At 41.5% G+C, this 20,289-nt stretch overlaps 1 protein-coding gene across 1 annotated transcript in view; it reads left to right on the top strand.

Moving 5' to 3' along the window:
- The window catches only part of SLC26A7 (solute carrier family 26 member 7), a 120,701-nt gene extending 103,584 nt beyond the window's left edge, over window positions 1-17,117 (top strand). Inside the window, exons 13-18 of the mRNA XM_077808929.1 lie at window positions 3,015-3,152; window positions 4,691-4,739; window positions 13,041-13,144; window positions 14,205-14,259; window positions 14,347-14,450; window positions 17,029-17,117. Coding sequence (XP_077665055.1) covers window positions 3,015-3,152; window positions 4,691-4,739; window positions 13,041-13,144; window positions 14,205-14,259; window positions 14,347-14,450; window positions 17,029-17,064 — 486 coding nt within the window. The 3' untranslated portion in view covers window positions 17,065-17,117. The remainder of the gene's footprint in view (window positions 1-3,014; window positions 3,153-4,690; window positions 4,740-13,040; window positions 13,145-14,204; window positions 14,260-14,346; window positions 14,451-17,028) is intronic.
- Window positions 17,118-20,289: the final 3,172 nt, after the last annotated feature.

Here is a 20,289-nt window from a genome sequence, read left to right as displayed (position 1 = left end):
CTACCATATACCACCTTATACAAAAACAAGGTTATATTACATCTCCATCCTCATTTTCTCCCAAAGGGCTCCTCAGAACATAACCTGAACCAGGAAATTCACCTACCAGTTTTCTACCCAAAACCTCGTGCCTCCAGAGAAGAATCAAGCCTTCATTTTTGGATGTCAGGAAGGTCCTTGCCTTGTACCTGGACAGGACTAAACTATTCCATGCCTCTCTTAGACTGTTTGTGATGATTGTGGATAGGATGAACAGCCAACTGATTTCCACACAAAGACTGTCTGAGCGGGTTTCAGGTTGCATCAGAACCTGTTATGAGAATGCATGGGTACAGCCCTCTCATGAGTGACAGTAAATTCTAGAGCTCAGACTCCATCTATAGCTCTACTGAAAGACATTCCGATAGCAGAGATTTGTTAGTCTTCTATCCATACCTTTGCCAAACACTATGCCATCTTACCTGCTTCCAGAGATGATACTGGTTTTGGTAATGCAGTCCTTCGAACTGACCTGGACTTACTTCCTCAGCACCCTCTTCCTCATTGAGTTACTGCTTGGGGGTCTCCTATGGTGGAGCCTCCTTAGGGACATATACTCAGAGAAGGAGAGGCTACTTACATTACAGAAACTTTAGTTCTTCAAGATGTTTTATCCCTATGGGTGCTTTACCTTCTGCCCTCCTTCCCTTCTTCTGAACTGTTAGGCTTTGCAATTGAGAAGGAACTGAGTGGCAGCATGCCCGGGCCTCCCTATGTGCCCTGGTTGCAGTCTCTGGTCAAGAGTGCATGGATGTGTGGACCTTCTATGGTGGAGCACCCATAGGGACAAAACACCTTGAAGAACTCAAGTAACCTCTCCTTATTTAAGCTAACCTCAGTCATGTTGGGAGAGCATTAAAGGATCTTATGAAAGACATATCTCTGGTGTGTGTGTGTCTCTCTCTCTCTCTGAGAAAGAAGCTCTGTAGCTGGCATATCTGATACAGAAGCCTGACCTGCTAGTAGCAGCACTGCAACCTACTGTGTACAAGAAGTACATGACATTAGCTTCTCAGTCAGAGTAGGTTTTGGCCTTTGCAGGTCTCTTTTCCTCTTTGTATGTTACACCATCCACTGCTGCCAGTTATAGTAATGCTGGGATGATAGGGACCAGAGTACGTGTTCGTCTGAACATCAAGCATTGTACTGGGCTGCTGTTAAAGCCTCCTGTGGGAGTGTTTCTCCATACAAGAGTCCCTTGCCCTATATTTTTTTCCTTTCTTCAGCTTTCTTTAATGCCGTATTAGTATTTTTAACTGCCATTTCAGGTTTTTCTGTTCAGTTGGCTGTGATATGGTGATGAAGTGAAATGATATAACTGAATTCCCATTCCTGGGTAAATTGCACAAATACTCTGCAAGTAAACTAGACTAGTTGTCTGAAACTACACAATTTGGGATACTGTGCCTGCTGAAATGTGAAACGCTTCATGGCTTTGTCTATGATGATGGTCGCTGCAGTACTGTCTGACAATTTGACTAGTTCCCAGAGGTCTGAAAAGTAGTCTACAGTAACTAGGTAGTTTCTGTGGTTTGCAGTGAAAAGGTCCATTGCCATTTTGTTCCAGGGTCTATTGGGAATGTGCTGTGTATTTTCATTGTACACAGTAAGTTTATTTCATGCTTTCCCTGTGCTACTTGGTGAATTATCTTTGTGTTTGCTCTACTTATTCTCTGCAATTTACCGGAAGTTTGTTCACTAGCTTTTCACACCTATCTATGATTCTTGCTAGAGTTAGAGTGGGCTCTCTGAACATTCTCATTCCAGTTCCTGCATCTATTGTCCCAATTACTAACCTAGTACAAATTAGATCTTTCAAGATTTAGTAATTTCATGAGTCAGCTATTTCATACAGTCTGGCAATATACTGATCTTTTGTTTCTCCAGATTCTTGATGACCCTTGTTGAAAAGATGCCTTTTGTATGTGACTCTTTTTGTGGGTTGAAAACATTTTTGAAGCACTTCTAGGTTGTTTCCAGGGTCCTCCTGCTGTGCTGTTAACATGTCCAGAGGCTGTTGGAGCATGAGGCAGTCTTTCCTAATTACAGCTAATAGTGTGGTTGCTCTTACTTTGTTTTCCTTTTTATCCAGCTCTATTGACATTTTTTCATAGCTTTCCCCCTGTGATCTAAAAAATATACAGTTGCTAAACACATTCTATTTCATGTCCATCTGCTCAGGGACAGGAATTTGGTATGTTGCCATGATTATGGTTTTCTCTTGGTTTCGTTTGTAATAGGTGAAATCAGAATTTAAGACTATCTGTAGGAGATGACTCACTTCTGACACAAGGTTCTATGTGCAAGCATAAAGAGAGAGAGAGAGAGAGAACTGAGACAGTGCGACATGCAGGCTATACTCCTTGCTCCACATCTCCAGTGTTCTCGCATCAATTGCTTCCTGAAAGTAGAATTCTCTTAGGTCCTAGACACGATCATACAATAACACCCCCAATAGGAAGCTGTTTATCATACCATTAGGGATGTGTCTGGAAGGCACAATTAAGCTCATATTACTTTGGGACACTTGGAGTTGGCTCTAACTTGTGTTATTCTGGCTAGTTGAGAGTGGTTCTAGCTTTATGCCTGTAGTTGAGGATAATATTGGGAAGATCAGAAATGGCTTCTGCAGTTCACAGATGATTCAACCTTGCTTCAGATTAGCTCAGCCTACTTCTTCATCTGTTAGAGCTTTAGATGCACAAAAAGCTCAGTAATTTTATCTACTGGGTAGAAATTCTTCAGGTGACACTCAGTAAATACCTTTAAATACTCTTTTAATTTTACTTATATTTCCTCCTCAATTTAAGATAGAGTCATGTGTGAAGACTGATCAAATTAGTAATCTGTTAAAGCACCATGGTAACTCAGAATTTTGTCACAGGATTGTTGCTTGGTATTATCTAGGGTTTTTAAAGAAATTTCCCCTTTTTAAATCTTAAGGAACTAAGTCTTTTGTTTATTCCATCCCAAAGGAATCTTTACAACAGGTAAAGATCGTTTCAGTGAACAACCCGCTAGTATTTCTGAATGCCAAGAAGTTCCATCGTGACCTAATAAGGATAATCCAGAAGGACAGTGCAAGCACCCAGCCACATGATGATCTAAACAAGGTAGATTATACTGCATGCGTTAGTAATGATGAGACTTACTTGCATTTCTCTTGTGCATTCCATCAGAAGATTTCATAGCATTTAATTAGATAATGCAGTAGAAAAATCAGATTATACTATAAATTAGTTGTTTATCATGGAATAAAATTCAAGTTTAAACTTCAGGAGATTAAATATATTTAGTTTTTTCTATTATTTTGAAAGAATATCTCTAATATATCTGTTTATGTGATTCAGTGAAAGATGCTAATGCGCTGATCCAAAGTCCATGGGATGCCTTCCATTAACTTTAGTGAACTTTGGATCAGGATTTAAAGGCCTGATTTTCAAAAGAAATGATTACCCACTCTTCAGCTGTAGTCAATGGCTACTGCAGGTGCTCAACATCTCTGGAAATTGAACTCTCAGTTTCCAATTCTCCTCCCATGCTACTGTAAATCAGGAGCAACTCATTTGGAACCAGTAGGGAGTTAGGTTGGTAAAACTGTTGAGAATCAGGCCCGAAAGTAATAACTCTGCTTAATTTTCTGCACTGCTAATATTTTTGGGGAAAATAAATAGAATATTTGAAAACAAATGCATATGACTGTGGTTCTAGGGAGTGTCACCAAAGGCATCCTGCAATTCCAATTTACCCACTCATACCTATTCCAGTTTTAGGGGAGTGAGAGAATTTTACTGTTGCTGATGCTTTTTCTTTTAATACTGGGAAGGTGCTGCAAAACTGTAGTGAGAGGAGCCATATAAATACCTAAATAGAGAGAAATGCATTTGATTTGTGTCTGAAATTAGTTTAGAGGTTCCTTGGTGCAGGGATTTAGTCTGTTCTCTGTACTAAAAAGAGCTTAACACTGGAACTGGGTGAAATTTTTTGCACAGTTTTTTGTAGAAAATTGGCCTTTTTTCAAAAGATAAAACTTTTCGCAAAAAATTATCAGCATTGATTTTTTCCATTTTTGTGAAATTTTCTGTGATATTTTTGCTGAAATATTTATCATAAATGTTATATTTCAAAAGTATTAACAGTTTTGTTGATCTAAAACTCTTTTTAGTAAATTGTATTTTTGGTAAATGAAGAATTTAGAAAATGGTTTCAGTAGAATTGAATTGAAAATATTGCACATAATTTTACAGAAAATGGGTCCATTTTGAATCCTGTGAAATGGAAACAACTTTGAAATACTGAAATTTTTCAAAAAATTATTTTCCTGTCTTTTGACCAGCCCTGTTTAGCATCCTTTGAAGAGTCATTAAAATAATACATCTGCTGAACCCAGATTCAGGTTGGTGGTTGGCTCAGAAGGTGAAAGTCAGCTGCAATAGTAAACAGCTTAAGATAACTGGGAAATGCTTGCTTCCTTTATTCCACAAATACAATGGATCCACAACACTGAGTTACAGAAAGACAATTTTGATATTTTTTCTGGACTCTTAATTCTGTTTCTCAGTAAGGAAATCAACAAAGGAGGCATGAGACCTGATTACCCCTGAGTCCCCCCCCCCCCCAGTACTTATATTGTTCATTGCTTTTGTTTCAGTGTGAACAGAACACGTTGCTCAATCCAGTATTCAATGGAAATTGTCATGGTGAGTTTACCATGTAAGATACAAGTTGAAAGTAAGAGGGGGTTTCAAGTGCATCAGCTGGTTCCAAATTTTTCCATTTATTTGTAAATGAGTTTTCATTCCATAGACACACACCAAGTAAAGCATAGAATCATGTAGGGCTGTAAGAGACCTTAAGAGATCATCAAATCCAGCCCCCTACACTGTGGCAGGACCAAGTAAATCTAGACCAGGTGTTTGTCCAACTTGTTTTTAAGAGCTTCCAATGATAGGGACTCCACAACCACCCTTGGAAGACTATTTCAGAGCTTAACTACCTTTATAGTTAGAAAGATTTTTCCTAATATCCAACCTAAATCTCCCTTGCTGCGGATTAAGCCCACTACTTCTTGTCCTCCCTGCAGTGGGTATGGAGGACAATCGATCACCATCCTCTTCATAACAGCCCTTAACATATTGGAAGACTTATCAGGTCCCCTCGGTCTTTTCTCAAGAATAAACATGGTTGGTTTTTTTAACCTTTCCTCATAGGACAGGTTTTCTAAATCTTTTTATAATTTTTGTTGCTCTCCTCTGGACTCTTTCCAGTTTGTCCACATCTTTCCTAAATTGTGGTGCTCAGAACTGGACACAGTGCTCAAGCTGGGGCCTCACCAGAGCCAAGCAGAATCATAGAATCATAGAATATCAGGGTTGGAAGGGACCTCAGGAGGTCATCTAGTCCAACCCCCTGCTCAAAGCAGGACTGATCCCCAATTAAATCACCGCAGCCAGGGCTTTGTCAAGCCTGACCTTAAAAACTTCTAAGGAAGGTGTCAAGGTTCCTCCCCCACTCTGAACTCTAGGGTACAGATGTGGGGACCTGCATGAAAAACCTCCTAAGCTTATCTTTACCAGCTTAGGTCAAAACTTCCCCAAGGTACAAAATATTCCACCCGTTGTCCTTGGACTGGCCGCTACCACCACCAAACTAATACTGGTTACTGGGGAAGAGCTGTTTGGACGCGTCCTTCCCCCCAAAATACTTCCCAAAACCTTGCACCCCACTTCCTGGACAAGGTTTGGTAAACAGCCTCACCAATTTGCCTAGGTGACTACAGACCCAGACCCTTGGATCTTAAGAACAATGAATAATCCTCCCAACACTTGCACCCCCCCTTTCCTGGGAAATGTTGGATAAAAAGCCTCACCAATTTGCATAGGTGATCACAGACCCAAACCCTTGGATCTGAGAACAATGAAAAAGCATTCAGTTTTTTACAAGAAGACTTTTACTAAAAAATAGAAGTAAATAGAAATAAAGAAATCCCCCCTGTAAAATCAGGATGGTAGATATCTTACAGGGTAATTAGATTAAAAAACATAGAGAACCCCTCTAGGCAAAACCTTAAGTTACAAAAAAGATACACAGACAGAAATAGTTATTCTATTCAGCACAATTCTTTTCTCAGCCATTTAAAGAAATCATAATCTAACACATACGTAGCTAGATTACTTACTAAAAGTTCTAAGACTCCATTCCTGGTCTATCCCTGGCCAAGACCCAGCATACAGACAGACACAGACCCTTTGTTTCTCTCCCTCCTCCCAGCTTTTGAAAGTATCTTGTCTCCTCATTGGTCATTTTGGTCAGGTGCCAGCGAGGTTACCTTTAGCTTCTTAACCCTTTACAGGTGAGAGGAGCTTTCCCCTGGCCAGGAGGGATTTCAAAGGGGTTTACCCTTCCCTTTATATTTATGACAGAAGGAGATTCCACCACCTCCCTAGGTAATGCATTCCAGTGTTTCACCACCCTCCTAGTGAAAAAGTTTTTCCTGATATCCAACCTAAACCTCCCCCACTGCAACTTGAGACCATTACTCCTTGTTCTGTCATCCGCTACCACTGAGAATAGTCTAGATCCATCCTCTTTGGAACCACCTTTCAGGTAGTTGAAAGCAGCTATCAAATCCCCCCTCATTCTTCTCTTCTGTAGACTAAACAATCCCAGTTCCTTCAGCCTCTCCTCATAAGTCATGTGTTCCAGTCCCCTAATCATTTTTGTTGCCCTCCGCTGGACTCTCTCCAATTTTTCCACATCCTTCTTGTAGTGTGGGGCCCAAAACTGGACACAGTACTCCAGATGAGGCCTCACCAATGTCGAATAGAGGAGAACGATCACGTCCCTTGATCTGCTGGCAATGCCCCTACTTATACACCTCAAAATGCCATTGGCCTTCTTGGTAACAAGGGCACACTGTTGACTCATATCCAGCTTCTCGTCCACTGTCACCCCTAGGTCCTTCTCTGCAGAACTGCTGCCTAGCCATTCGGTCCCTAGTCTGTAGCGGTGCATTGGATTCTTCTGTCCTAAGTGCAGGACTCTGCACTTGTCCTTATTGAACCTCATCAGATTTCTTTTGGCCCAATCCTCTAATTTGTCTAGGTCCCTTTGTATCCTATCCCTCCCCTCCAGCGTATCTACCACTCCTCCCAGTTTAGTGTCATCTGCAAACTTGCTGAGGGTGCAATCCACACCATCCTCCAGATCATTTATGAAGATATTGAACAAAACCAGCCCCAGGACCGACTCTTGAGGCACTCTGCTTGATACTGGCTGCCAACTAGACTTGGAGCCATTGATCATTACCTGTTGAGCCCGACAATCTAGCCAACTTTCTATCAACCTTATAGTGCATTCATCCAGCCCATACTTCTTTAACTTGCTGGCAAGAATACTGTGGGAGACGGTGTCAAAAGCTTTGCTAAAGTCAAGGAACAGCACGTCCACTGCTTTCCCTTCATCCACAGAACCAGTTATCTCATCATAGAAGGCAATTAGATTAGTCAGGCATGACTTGCCCTTGGTGAATCCATGCTGACTGTTCCTGATCACTTTCCTCTCCTCTAAGTGCTTCAGAATTGATTCCTTGAGGTACTGCTCCATGATTTTTCCGGGCACTGAGGTGAGGCTGACTGGCCTGTAGTTCCCAGGATCCTCCTTCTTCCCTTTTTTAAAGATGGGCACTACATTAGCCTTTTTCCAGTCGTCCGCGACTTCCCCGGATCGCCATGAGTTTTCAAAGATAATGGACAATGGCTCCGCAATCACATCCGCCAACTCCTTTAGCACTCTCGGATGCAACACATCCGGCCCCATGGACTTGTGCATGTCCAGCTTTTCTAAATAGTCCCGAACCACTTCTTTCTGCACAGAGGGCTGGTCACCTCCTCCCCAGTGCAGTAGTCTGGGAGCTGACCTTGTTCGTGAAGACAGTCGCAAAAAAGCATTTAGTACATTAGCTTTTTCCAGATCCTCTGTCACTAGGTTGCCTCCCTCATTCAGTAAGGGGTCCACACTTTCCTTGACTTTCTTCTTGTTGCCAACATACCTGAAGAAACCCTTCTTGTTACTCTTAACATCTCTTGCTAGCTGCAACTCCAGATGTGATTTGGCCTTCTGGATTTCACTCCTGCATGCCCGAGCAATATTTTTATACTCATCCCTGCTCATTTGTCCAATCTTCCACTTCTTGTAAGCTGCTTTTTTGTTTTTAAGATCAGCAAGGATTTCACTGTTAAGCCAAGCTGGTCACCTGCCATATTTACTATTCTTTCTACACATCTGGGTGATTTGTCCCTATAACCTCAATAAGGATTCTTTAAAATAAAGCCAGCTCTCCTGGACTCATTTCCCCCTCATGTTATTCTCCCAGGGGATCTTGCCCATCAGTTTCCTGAGGGAGTCAAAGTCTGCTTTTCTGAAGTCCAGAGTCCGTATTCTGCTGCTTTCCTTTCCTCCTTGTGTCAGGATCCTGAACTTGACCATCTCATGGTCACTGCCTCCCAGGTTCCCATCCACTTTTGCTTCCCCTACTAATTCTTCCCGGTTTGTGAGCAGCAGGTCAAGAAGAGCTCTGCCCCTAGTTGGTTCCTCCAGCACTTGCACCAGGAAATTGTCTCCTACACTTCCCAAAAACTTCCTGGATTGTCTGTGCACTGCTGTATTGCTCTCCCAGCAGATATCAGGGTGATTGAAGTCTCCCATGAGAACCAAGGCGTGCGATCTAGTAGCTTCTGCGAGTTGCCGTAAGAAAGCCTCGTCCACCTCATCCCCCTGGTCCGGTGGTCTATAGCAGACTCCCACCACGACATCACCCTTGTTGCTCACACTTCTAAACTTAATCCAGAGACTCAGGTTTTTCTGCAGTTTCATACCGGAGCTCTGAGCAGTCATACTGCTCTCTTACAGATGCTCTTCCCTCTCTTCGTTAGGTGGAGCCCGTCTCTGCCTAGCACTCCTCCTTCTTGGAACACCATCCCATGGTCAAAGAATCAAAAGCCTTCTCTCCAACACCACCTACATAGCCGTTCGTTGACTTCCACGATTCGATGTTCTCTACCCAGGCCCTTTCCTTCCACAGGGAGGATGGACGAGAACATCATTAGGCCTCCAACTCCTTTATCCTTCTTCCCAGAGCGACGTAGTCTGCAGTGATCCGCTCAAGGTCATTCTTGGCAGTATCACTGGTGCCCACGTGGAGAAGCAGGAAGGGGTAGCGATCTGAGGGCTTGATGAGTCTCAGCAGTCTCTCCGTCACATCATGAATCTTCGCTCCTGGCAAGCAGCAGACTTCTCGGTTTTCCTGGTTGGGGCAGCAGATAGAGGACTCTGTCCCCCTGAGGAGAGAGTCCCCGACCACTACCACCCGCCTCCTTCTCTTGGGAGCGGTGGTCGTGGAACCCCCAACCCTAGGACAGTGCATCTCATGCCTTCCAACTGGCGGAGTCTCCTTCTGCTCCCTTCCCTCAGACGTATCCTCTGGTCCACTCTCCGCATTGGTATCTATGGAGAGAACATGAAAATGGTTACTTATCTGCATCTGCGTTGCTGGTACATGGACGTTCCCCTTTCTTCTTCTGGAGGTCACATGATGCCAAATTTCTTCACCGGCCTCCTGTCCCCACTGTGCAGCCTGCTCTGAATCTTCAGAACCTTGTGCCCGCAGAAACATATCCTGACGTCTTTCCAGGAAATCTTCAGTTTCTCTTATGCAACGCAGGGTCGATACCTGTTGCTCCAGACCTTGAACCTTCTCTTCCAATATGGAGACCAGTTTGTACTTTGTACAAACAAAGTCGCTTCTGTCCTGTGGAAGAAAGACAAACATAGCACATCCAGTGCAGGTCACAACAGCTGAACACCCCCCATCCATATTACCTTCCTTCTACGAGCCCCCTTAGGAGATGCAGTAACTACTCAGAGAAGCTGGCAAGATGTAAGCCTCAGTGGGCTCTCCCCAGGCAAACTCCCAGGCAAACTCCTGCTGTTAGCTGCTCTGCTGGTTCCCCGCCGCTCAGCTGGTTCACTGCCGACTAGCTTTTTATACGGTCAGGCTCACCTGGAACAAAGCAGTCCCAATTCCCGTCCTTTTCAACCAACCAACCAAACACACGGTCAAACTGTCCTCACAACAAACACTCAGATACAACACTCAGATCCTCACAACAAACACACACTCAGATACTCACCAACACAGATCCCAGGCAAACTCCTGCTGTTAGCTGCTCTGCTGTTTGCCGCTGCTCAGCTGGTTCCCCACCGCTCTTCCTGGACAAATGACCAGGGATGAGTATAAAAATTTTGCTCGGGCATGCAGGAAGCCTATTCTCTCAACACAAAAATCAAATGTACAGTGTTTGCTGGTAAAATGAGGAAATAACACAGTTGCATGCCCTGATCATGCAACAACATCTGCATCAGGTGGGCCCCCTGTGCCTATTCAGAGTTCACTGCAGGATCGGAGCCTTAGTTAGTACAAGACTGAAAAGTACAAAAGGATTAAAACCATGTTAACTCTATGGCTTTTAAAGCCATTTACAGTAAAAGCAAAGAAAATGGAGATTGAAATTAACAGTGGTACCTTACCTCAGCATATGGAACAAACTAAAGGTTTGTTTTTATTTAAGACTTAAATGCATAAACCCCTCTCATACTACGCCTCATAAAATGTCAGAACATAGTGCATACATTCATACAGGCTAAGCAAAATTGCAGGCTCTTCTTTATATGGATGATCTCAAGCATGGAAGGAGTTCAGCTATTACGTCTATTGAGAAAGCTTGTTAGCATTCAGGCTATGGAGGAAAACTTGAATTTGGGCTATTATCTGACTGTTATTAATTATTAACCTTTATTAACTATGTTTATGATGTTTATATTGCATTAGATTGTTTTATTTGGGGCAACTGAGTGCATGGCTATAGCTGTAAAGCACAGCAACTTGTAAGAACTTCTAGTAAAGACTATAAAGTACTGTACCAGCATTTCCCCAAAAGCTCAGAAATGTCAACCAGTATGGAGTGCAGATTTCATTTGGATGAACTGATTCTACACAATGTGTAAAATTTGTGTCCATGCTGAAAGCTAGCATAAGACCTGTACTACTTAGATCACACTTAAGCCCTATTGTGAGGATTTAAGTGGTGCTCAATCTCTGCAGAGCAGTGAATTTCATTTGGGTTCATTTAAATGAGAAAGAGAAGAAAAGGTGGACTTCCACTTCTAGAAACCAACATAGTAGTAGAGTTTCTAGCAGCATGAGAATAAGCACCAGCAAATAGTCCTGAAGTTCTTCAAAAGAGAGATATGTCTGGAATATAGTTGTGGATGTTTGTGGTTATACCAGTAACCTATGGACTACATTTTGATTTTAGACTCTGAGCATCACTCCAAGAGTAGCCCTGGAAGGAAGACACATTGTCACTGTCTCAGTTCTTCCCCTGATCCCTTTTTGCTCTAGGGGAATAGTAAATTACCATTGGCCTATACCAACAGCAAATTGAGACATCACTGTGCCTACTTAGTTGTGCTAGCTAGTGAACAGGGGAAGAAAATGAAACCAAGGATCAAGCCTTACCTCTCCCCACCCATGGCCTCCTCACTTACTCTGAAAGGGACTAAGTATGTGCTGTATGCCCAGACCCAAAATCTGGGTGGCCCATACCAGGGTGGAAGGCTGAGGAATTCTTACTTATTCTTCCTCCTTCACTCTCTTGTGTAGGCACGGAGCCTAAGTACCAGTGTAGTGCTATATCAACATACGTTTATATCTGGCATGGGATTGGTTTAATCAATAAAAAATAAACATTAACTTTGTTCCACACTACACACCCTGAGCTAAATTCAGCTCTGGCGTAAGCAGCTGTAGAGGATGCTGCCATGGCAATAAGGCATTCTTGGCTTTGATTACCTGTGTGTCTTAGACTACTCACAGGATGGAATTAGTGCCAATATAATTCCACACCATTCTGGAACTCTTAATCCCTTCAAGAATTTTAAATCTCTTTATCTATTCTGTCACAATTATTTAACTTAACCCCTCTTTATATTCAAGCTCCCATCTTTTCTGGAGTGCTTTGTATGTTGTGGTAATTATCTTTAAAGTTAACATTTATTCACAGTATGGCATCAATAAATATATTTTGTTTCCTACTTTCCTCCATTACGAAAGCCCTAAAATACTTAGTTCAATCCAACAAAGCAGTTAAATATGTTCTTAGGTCTAAATATGTGTGTCATCCATTTGATTCCAATGGGATCCTAAGGGTATGTCTACACAGGGCTAAAAGCCCTGCAGAAGAGCCATGGCTGGCCCAGGTCAGCTGACTCAGGAAGGCCCAGAGCTCAGGTTCTAGTCCAAGCTCAAATGTCTACACAGCAATTTTTAGCCCCACAGCCTGAGCCCCATGAGACCGAGTCAGTTGGGCCAGCCATGCCTTTTTTATCCCTGTGTATCCATACTTAATAGGCTTAAACTCAGGCATTTGTTAAAAGGCTTTGCTGGACTGGGGCCTTAATCACAGACTGATTAATGTTTATTTGCTGCTTTGAATATGTACAGTGCTATATAAATGCTAATTATTCTTATTACACTGGACAAGAACTATTAAATGATCCAGTCCATCTCCTTGCCACTATAGGCTCATTCCCTACATCTGCTAGAATATTGACCAGGCTAGTTTTGAAATTCATGACCAAAGAGGCTTCCCCCATTTCCCTAGGGAGACTATTCTACTGTCTAATATTTCTGACTGGCAAGACATTCCCTGATATCCAGGCTAATTTCCCCCTTTCTTAATTTCATCCCATTATCCCACTGATACTGCTTCACACCAATTTTTCTACTGTGCACCTGAACTGAGCCATTCCCATGCTTCTCACTATACAACAGAAAGTTTTGTAACATGGTATTTTTCATTTATTTTCAGAAAAATGTTCATATTCCTATGGAGATTCCAGTAGGCATTTCACACTTAACAATATTTCTGTCAAATCTATAGGTGAGCTGTCATTACAGCCATGCCCCAACGAGAGATGTGCTTTAATATTAGACTGCAGTGGACTGACTTTCTTTGACTATACCGGAATCTCTGTGCTTCTTCAGGTATTTATATACATTTTATATATACAAAACTGGAGCCAAAGCCATGTTCTCCTCACTCACGCAAGTAGATCCAATAGGATTCCTTGTGTGAGAGAGGTGATTGTAGATTTCGTCTTTAAACTGAAATGTGTTTACATTGAAAATTAATATTTAATTGTTTGGGACCAGATCTTCTGCAGTCACTCCCCCCAAACCCCTTCCTTTTTTCATCTAAAACAGATTTAGGGCCAATATCAGACCTGGTGCAGTTGCATTGACTTCAGTGGAGTTGCATATACTTACAAGAAGCCTAAACTTGGCCCTTAGGCTTTTGGCTTTTATTTATGTGAAAATATTGCTTTCTAGCTAATCCATTGGAGTTAGGTTTTAGTGATCACCACATTTTGTTCACATCTGTGTTAGTACAGTGCTTAGAATGGTGGAGTTCTGGCCCAGGAACGGGGCCCCTTTGAGCTACTACAGTACAAAAAATAAATCTAATGATAATAGTGATCATTCAGCTATATGCTGTAGTTCAGAAATTACTTTCCAAAAGTTAATTCCTGTTGGTGCTGTTGGGATTGAATTTAGCAGAAGATGTTTACTGGGCAATGACTAAATTAGGATGGCACAAGCTGGCCCTAAATAACTTTTGCTCTTCAGTCTGACCTGCCAATCCTTGATCCGTCAAGTTCTGGTTGTAGCTTTTGAGCTGCCCAATTGTAATGTAGAATGGATATGGGTGGCTGTAGAACAGATCCAATTTCATGGAAATTTCCAAATGAAAATAAAGCTGCTGAACATATAAATGAATAGCTGGATTAATCCTAAAAGGGAATGAAGGACTGTTCTTCTGTTGTATTGAACAGTGTCATGCCATACTGGGGAAATTACTGTACCAATAGCTTTGTACTGTTAATATTATAGAATGGCTCCCTCTGGTGTCAGTTTTTGATAAAACTTGAATCCATTACAGCATGTTCCTTGTTTTGTTTTGAATATCTATATTATTTTGAGTATTTTATTCACAGTCAATGCTTCAAACAATTTTGTAAAATCTTTATTGTTGTCACTCCTTTAGATTTGCATGGATTTTAAAAACAGAAGTATCGACGTGTTACTAGCACATTGTAAAGGCAAGTATCAGGCCACAGACAAATTTTTAACAGTAGTTTAAATTCTTACATTATCTTTTTAATGTTCATGTGTGTGTCTTATTACAGCTTCCTTGGTAAAAGCAATGCAGTACAGTGGAAATCTAGGATCTGAAAATCCTATCTTCTTTGAATCCATTTCTTCTGCAATTGGTGCCATTCATGTAAACAGGGTGAGTTTTAAAGCAGAGATAGGTAACATCCAAAAGGTTCAAAGGCTTGGTTTGGGTGCTTATAAAATTTTATCGCAGTGTAGAAGTCCCATACATCCAGTGAGGCCTTTGGACACAAACCTACCTTTCTACCCACCCTCTCCCACCAAACAACTCACTTCCATTATTAATGATTCTCTCCTCGCACCAGTCCCTCCCCTTGCTTTGGTGATGACTTATGGATCTTGGCAACTTTTGGGGCTATGCTTTGGTGTGTAATACTGTCTAGGTTACACCAAAACAGAATTACACAGGTGCTACTGAGTTCCTCAGCTTGAATTTAAAAGGGCGCAGGAAAGGATGAAAGGGGGAACCTTAGGGAAGGAAGGCATTTTGGTGAGAGTCCGCAGATGAGAGAACAGACTATGCTTGAAAGACAGCAGAGAGAGCTATGTGTGTGCAGAGGGAGGCTTGGTTCAGGAAACAAGGGTTGAAGTCTGAACCAGTTTTTATTCGGTAAAAACCGGTTCTTGTATTCCTTGTTAAAAGAACTATAAAAGCTGCTCTGTGCTCATAATATAAACTGCTTTTGGCAGTCAGAGCCTTTGACAAGGTCCCTTAGCAACGGTTCTTAAGCAGAGTAAGCTGTCACGGGATAAGAGGGAAGGTCCTCTCATGGATCAGGACTGGTTAAAAGATAGGAAACAAAGGGTATGAATAAAAGGTCCATTTTCACAGTTGGGTCCACCAAGGATCTGTATTGGACCAGTGTTGTTCAACATATTCATAAATGATCTGAAAAAAACGGTAAACAGTGAGGTGGCAGAGTTTGCAGATGATATAAAATTACTGAAGATGGTTACATCCAAAGCTGGCTAAGAGTTACAAAGGGATGATTGGGCAACAAAATGGCAGATGAAATTCACTGTTGAAAAATGCAAAGTAATGTACGTTGGAAAACATAATCCCAATTGACTTGTTCAAAGCCACAGAGGCAGTTGGTGGCAACCTGTGAATAGAATCCTGATGTCCAGTGCCACCTTCTTCTGGTGATGCTGCAAAATGCAAACATTTCAGAGGTGCCTTAAAAAGCTTGTATGGGCCCCCCAAAAGATGGATCCTGGACCAAGTTCCCAGTCTGAACCAGGAATTGATTTTTGTTATCTACCTCCACTACTATATCTGGGCTGCTGCTGACCACTCATTTCTCCTCCCTATAATAGGGATTATCTTCCTAAAGCGACTGATAAAATTTGCCCAGATGTTCACCTTCTAGCTCTTCCCTTCTCCTGATCTCCTACTTACTCTTTATTTGTTAGAATCCCACAGACTTTAGTGCTATCTGCTCCAACCAACCACTTCCTTCTCTATCTTGAGCCAGTTGCACTGTGGCCATTAGAGCTACTGTTAAAAACTCAGTGTTTGCCAGATAGATCCTATGTAGTTACTACAGAGTTATTTCCTGTTTTGTGTCGGGGAAAACTGGTAGCTACTGGTAACTGTTGGCAAACTCAGACTTTTTAATGGCAACTATTGCATTTTGTAATATTTCCCACATTTAAATGTACTTCATGGTACATTGCATGCCTAGGAGCTACCCCGAGGTATGTAAGATCACAGTGCAGCATAGTGGTATTCATCACAGTCAGGTATTCATCACGGCAGGAGGAAGGAAATAGCATGGAATACTTGAGGAAAGGGAGACGGGGTGTAGAGCAACAGGAAGGACACATACTAGGCAGTTAGAAATGTTGAAAGGTATTAGATTAGCTTGTCCCTTATGCCTTAGTCAAGGAGTCTTCATCTTCCTTCCTCCACCCATCTTCCTGAGCAAGGAACAGGGCCAATTAAAAATTACCCAGACGAGCCAAGGAATGCTCAAAGGGCTCAGAAAAGGATCAACCCTCTTGAGGCACAATCTGTCCCCAAGATCCTCCAGATTGTTGCAGTTCCACATACACACATCCCCAACCCAGGCCACTAGCTAAATGCTTCGGTTGGCCCGTTATACTTAACTTGTGTGAAGGAATTGCAAACCTCAACAGAGAGCATTCAATTTACTGGAATTAGGTGTCTTGATATGTTCCTTGTTCTCATTACTCCTGGGGATTGGAGAAGGGCAGAGAAGCAGTATGGGGAAAGGGGAGATGAGGAAGACACCACTGGAAATGGAGTAGAAGGAGCTCCTACTGATAGAAAGTGTCTGTGGTGTTCTATTTTACGTTTGAGCCTCTGCAGGAGAGAATAGTCTTGCATTGGTAGGGAGGTGGACAGGCTGGGATAATGGTTACCTCCTACATCAAACTCTGTCATACCGAAATATCAAGGCTCTTCCACATATATCTGTTTTCCAGTGGTAACGTCATACTGTCTGAATTTCATTAATCATGCCAAGAGGCTTGTGGCTCATCTGTTGTTTTGTTTATAATGAGGAGGAGCTGTGTAGCCTTTGGATTTATCTCTCTTTGCAGTGTTTGATGTAGATTTTTAAATTAGGTACTTGCTTTCCTACTGTTTCATGTGCTGTGCACTCACAATGTGGATGATAATTTGGTAATACATGATAATAAGGCGAACCTTTCTGTTTCTTCAATTTTAGAATTTCCGCAAACTCAGTGATCACGATGAAGTGTGAAGTTGACATGACACAGGGTGGCTATTTTGATCTGCTAACATACAGAATGAACTACGCCATTGCTTTTCCTTACATCTTTTTTTGTGAGATCATGTAGGTAGTATTTTGTATGCCAAATATGTTTAATAGGCAATCAGTGCTACCAAAGATTTCTCCTCAGCTACCGCTGCTGAGAGAGTGTTCATACAATGGATTGTTCTATTGTGGATATATATATATATATATATATATATATATATATATATATATATCAGTATTTTTGTACACTTTTAGATACAAAATATTAGAAAGCAGACATGGGATAGCAACCTTTTAAAGTGATTTATATTGTTTTAGCTCATTCTATAGTAACTTAATTTGTAATGCACAACTATAGTTTTGTGCATGGAAGAATAAGACATTATGAACTTTAGCAAATGATCTGTAGTGACTGGTGCGGTATATGCAGCGTACCATATACAAAACCCAATTTTGTTTCAAATGTCTGCTTTAATCCTTTTCTTCTTAAAACCAAACACATGCAATAGCAACATCATATTGTATGACCCTATGCACCTAACCCAGTCCTGCATTTCTTGTACACTTAATCCTTCTTTACTATTTAATGCCCAATGGGAGGTCAGTGGGCATTTTGAGTGTGCAAAGAATATACTGGCTTAGTATATGTTATCATGTCTCCCTCCAGAGACCAGTGCCAGTGACTATTACAGCTTGCTATTTTGTTAAACCAAAGGAGTTCTTTAGTTCAAGTGGAAGAAGAGGCTTTTATTTTTGGTTCTAAAGGTCCCAGGTTTGATCCTCACTGGTGCATGTGGAGTCTGCATATGTATGGGACTCTGGCTCAATACACAATCTCAGGCCCAAGAATATTATGGGCCACATTCTCAATTGGTATAAATCCACATAGCTCCATTGACTTTAATAGAACTGCACAAATTTACACCACTTGAGAATCTAGCCAAAACATCATATCATGGAACAGATTTTCAAAAGTGCACCTAAAATTGCACATGCAGGACATACATTTTAGTGGGAAAAATGAGCAATTGCCCACTACGCAGGTGGGATAATGGTGTTCCGCTGCCCAGCTGCACATGTAAATGTGGATCTTGTACATAGAAGCAGATGCATGAACATTTTCAGGGCAGCAATTTGAAAGTTTGGCCTTGTAAATTCTGGGCCAGATTTACCAGAGTAAATCAGTGTGTGCTGGAGTGGGGCAGTGTACAGCTTAATCTGTCCCTCTGTAAAATTGAGAAATTGGCCTAATTTATAATTAACTTTATGATTAAAAAATGAAGTGATTACTAGAGTACACTGATAGCTGCTTGTTATCTAGTTCCTTCTTTCTAAAGGTAAATGTTAGTGTAGTTAAATTAAGCCCCCAAAGCATTGCAAAATAAGGGAAGATGACTTTTTGTAGCTAGTCTGAGGTACCTTCAATGCTTTATTTAAACTTTACTGATTTGCTATTTAGTCAGAAGTACTGAAGTCTGTCTCTCCCAAGAGATTATGGGTTCCACATCACAGAGATGGCACCCACTATTTAATTTTCAGGTAGTTCATTTATACTGTAATATGCTGGATAGTGTGTATGTAAATGATTGTTCCTTTACTGGATGCAATCACAGCTGCTCTATTGTTTGTTATCGGTGCTAACCTGTTAACAGTTAAAGGAAATTCTCTTTTAGTTCAAGTGCTACTGCTTGTTAGGAATCTGTCCTTCTGGAGCAGAATCATCTAGTTCTCTCTCTGTGTTCCAAGTGGCCATGATATGCAGCATAGTGACAACCAGGAGAAGGGAAGAAGAGGGCAACAGGTATGGATGGTCACAGGACCTCAAGGGGTAGGAATCTCATGTCGAGGGAAAGGCAGCCCCACTGGGGGACTAGTCACTCAAACCTCAGAAGAGGCACACCAAAAGGTTTACGAATCTGTCACAGAACTAGGTTTGAGATTTTTACTGGCTTTGAGTTTCATCACAAAAGGTTTGAGATTTTAACATAATTTTTCATCAGTTTTTTAAAATTTGCTAGGAAGAATTTGGCAACATTTTTGCCAGAATGGTTTCTTGTTTCAACCAGCCCAAAGTTGCCCTATTAGTTTGAGGTCTGACTTGAGTTTCATTAACATTTGCAAGGTGTTATAGATTGTTGTAAGCTGCTGTGACAGTCAAGACCATAACACACAAGTCACATTACAACTGAAAACAATGTGCAATACAGAGTAAGATTATTCCAAAAACATCTACAACATACCATGCTGCTATGTATTTGTGTATCTGTGATATACACAGAATGCAAGAAAAATGCGCTTACGTTAAAGGGTTCAAGAAACCCACAGTTCAAATATGTATCTTGAAATATGTTGGATAATGTTGTTTATGGTTATAGGTATTGTGTGGTATTTGTTGATCTGTAAAACAACTGCAGTAAAAAGGGAGGGTCAAGTAAGTTATATAGCCCAGCTTACTTAAAAAAGAGAAAACAAGAGGAAACAGGGGGCATATATTCCCCACTACCACTCTCCCAGCCTCACTCTGAGCTGTGGATTCCTTCTCCCGCCGACTTAAAGAGGTAGGGAGGGTGAAAGGAAAGTGAGCAGGACACATTACTTCTAAGAGTTATTTTGGCAACACAGAGGGAATGGTAGTGTCAGGCTGCCCTGTTCAGATGGAAGGAAACAGGCAAGATCAAAGTCCAGGCAGCCAGTTCCTGGCAGCAGAGTCTAGCTAGACTTTCCCTGCTACACCAACCCCAACCAGTTATCTCCAGCAGATGTGTGTGTTGCAGGAGCCTAGGGAGTATCACTGCTTCCCAACCCTCTGCATGTCTATGCCAAGGATGGCTTTTCCCTCATGTTTGTTCTGTCCCTTTGCCTGATTAATAAAGATTTAGGGGAATGGAGCTGTATAATTCAGTATTTCGCAGGATGTAGGGGAATCCTGGAGTTGTTTCCCTCACTGCCTTGCAGATGGTCAGAAGTTTCTAAGTCAGACATCACTGAGGTTGCATTTATAAATGTTTTGTAAAGGGTTGATTAATAAATGTTAAAAGCATGTTACAGGCATGAATAGTATGTTCTACAGGTAGTTGTAAGTACATCAGTGTTCTAGATGGTTGCAAGCAACCTGTTGCCTTGTTGAACTTTAACAGTCTGTAACAATTGATTAATCATTTACTAAAACAGCTATTAATTTATTAACCCTTTGTAAACTATTATTAA

This window comes from Eretmochelys imbricata, chromosome 2 (genome assembly GCF_965152235.1).
Source record: "Eretmochelys imbricata isolate rEreImb1 chromosome 2, rEreImb1.hap1, whole genome shotgun sequence".
Classification (NCBI taxonomy): domain Eukaryota; kingdom Metazoa; phylum Chordata; order Testudines; family Cheloniidae; genus Eretmochelys; species Eretmochelys imbricata.
Note: the sequence above shows the minus strand (reverse complement) of the source record. Positions and strands in the feature narration are given on the sequence as shown.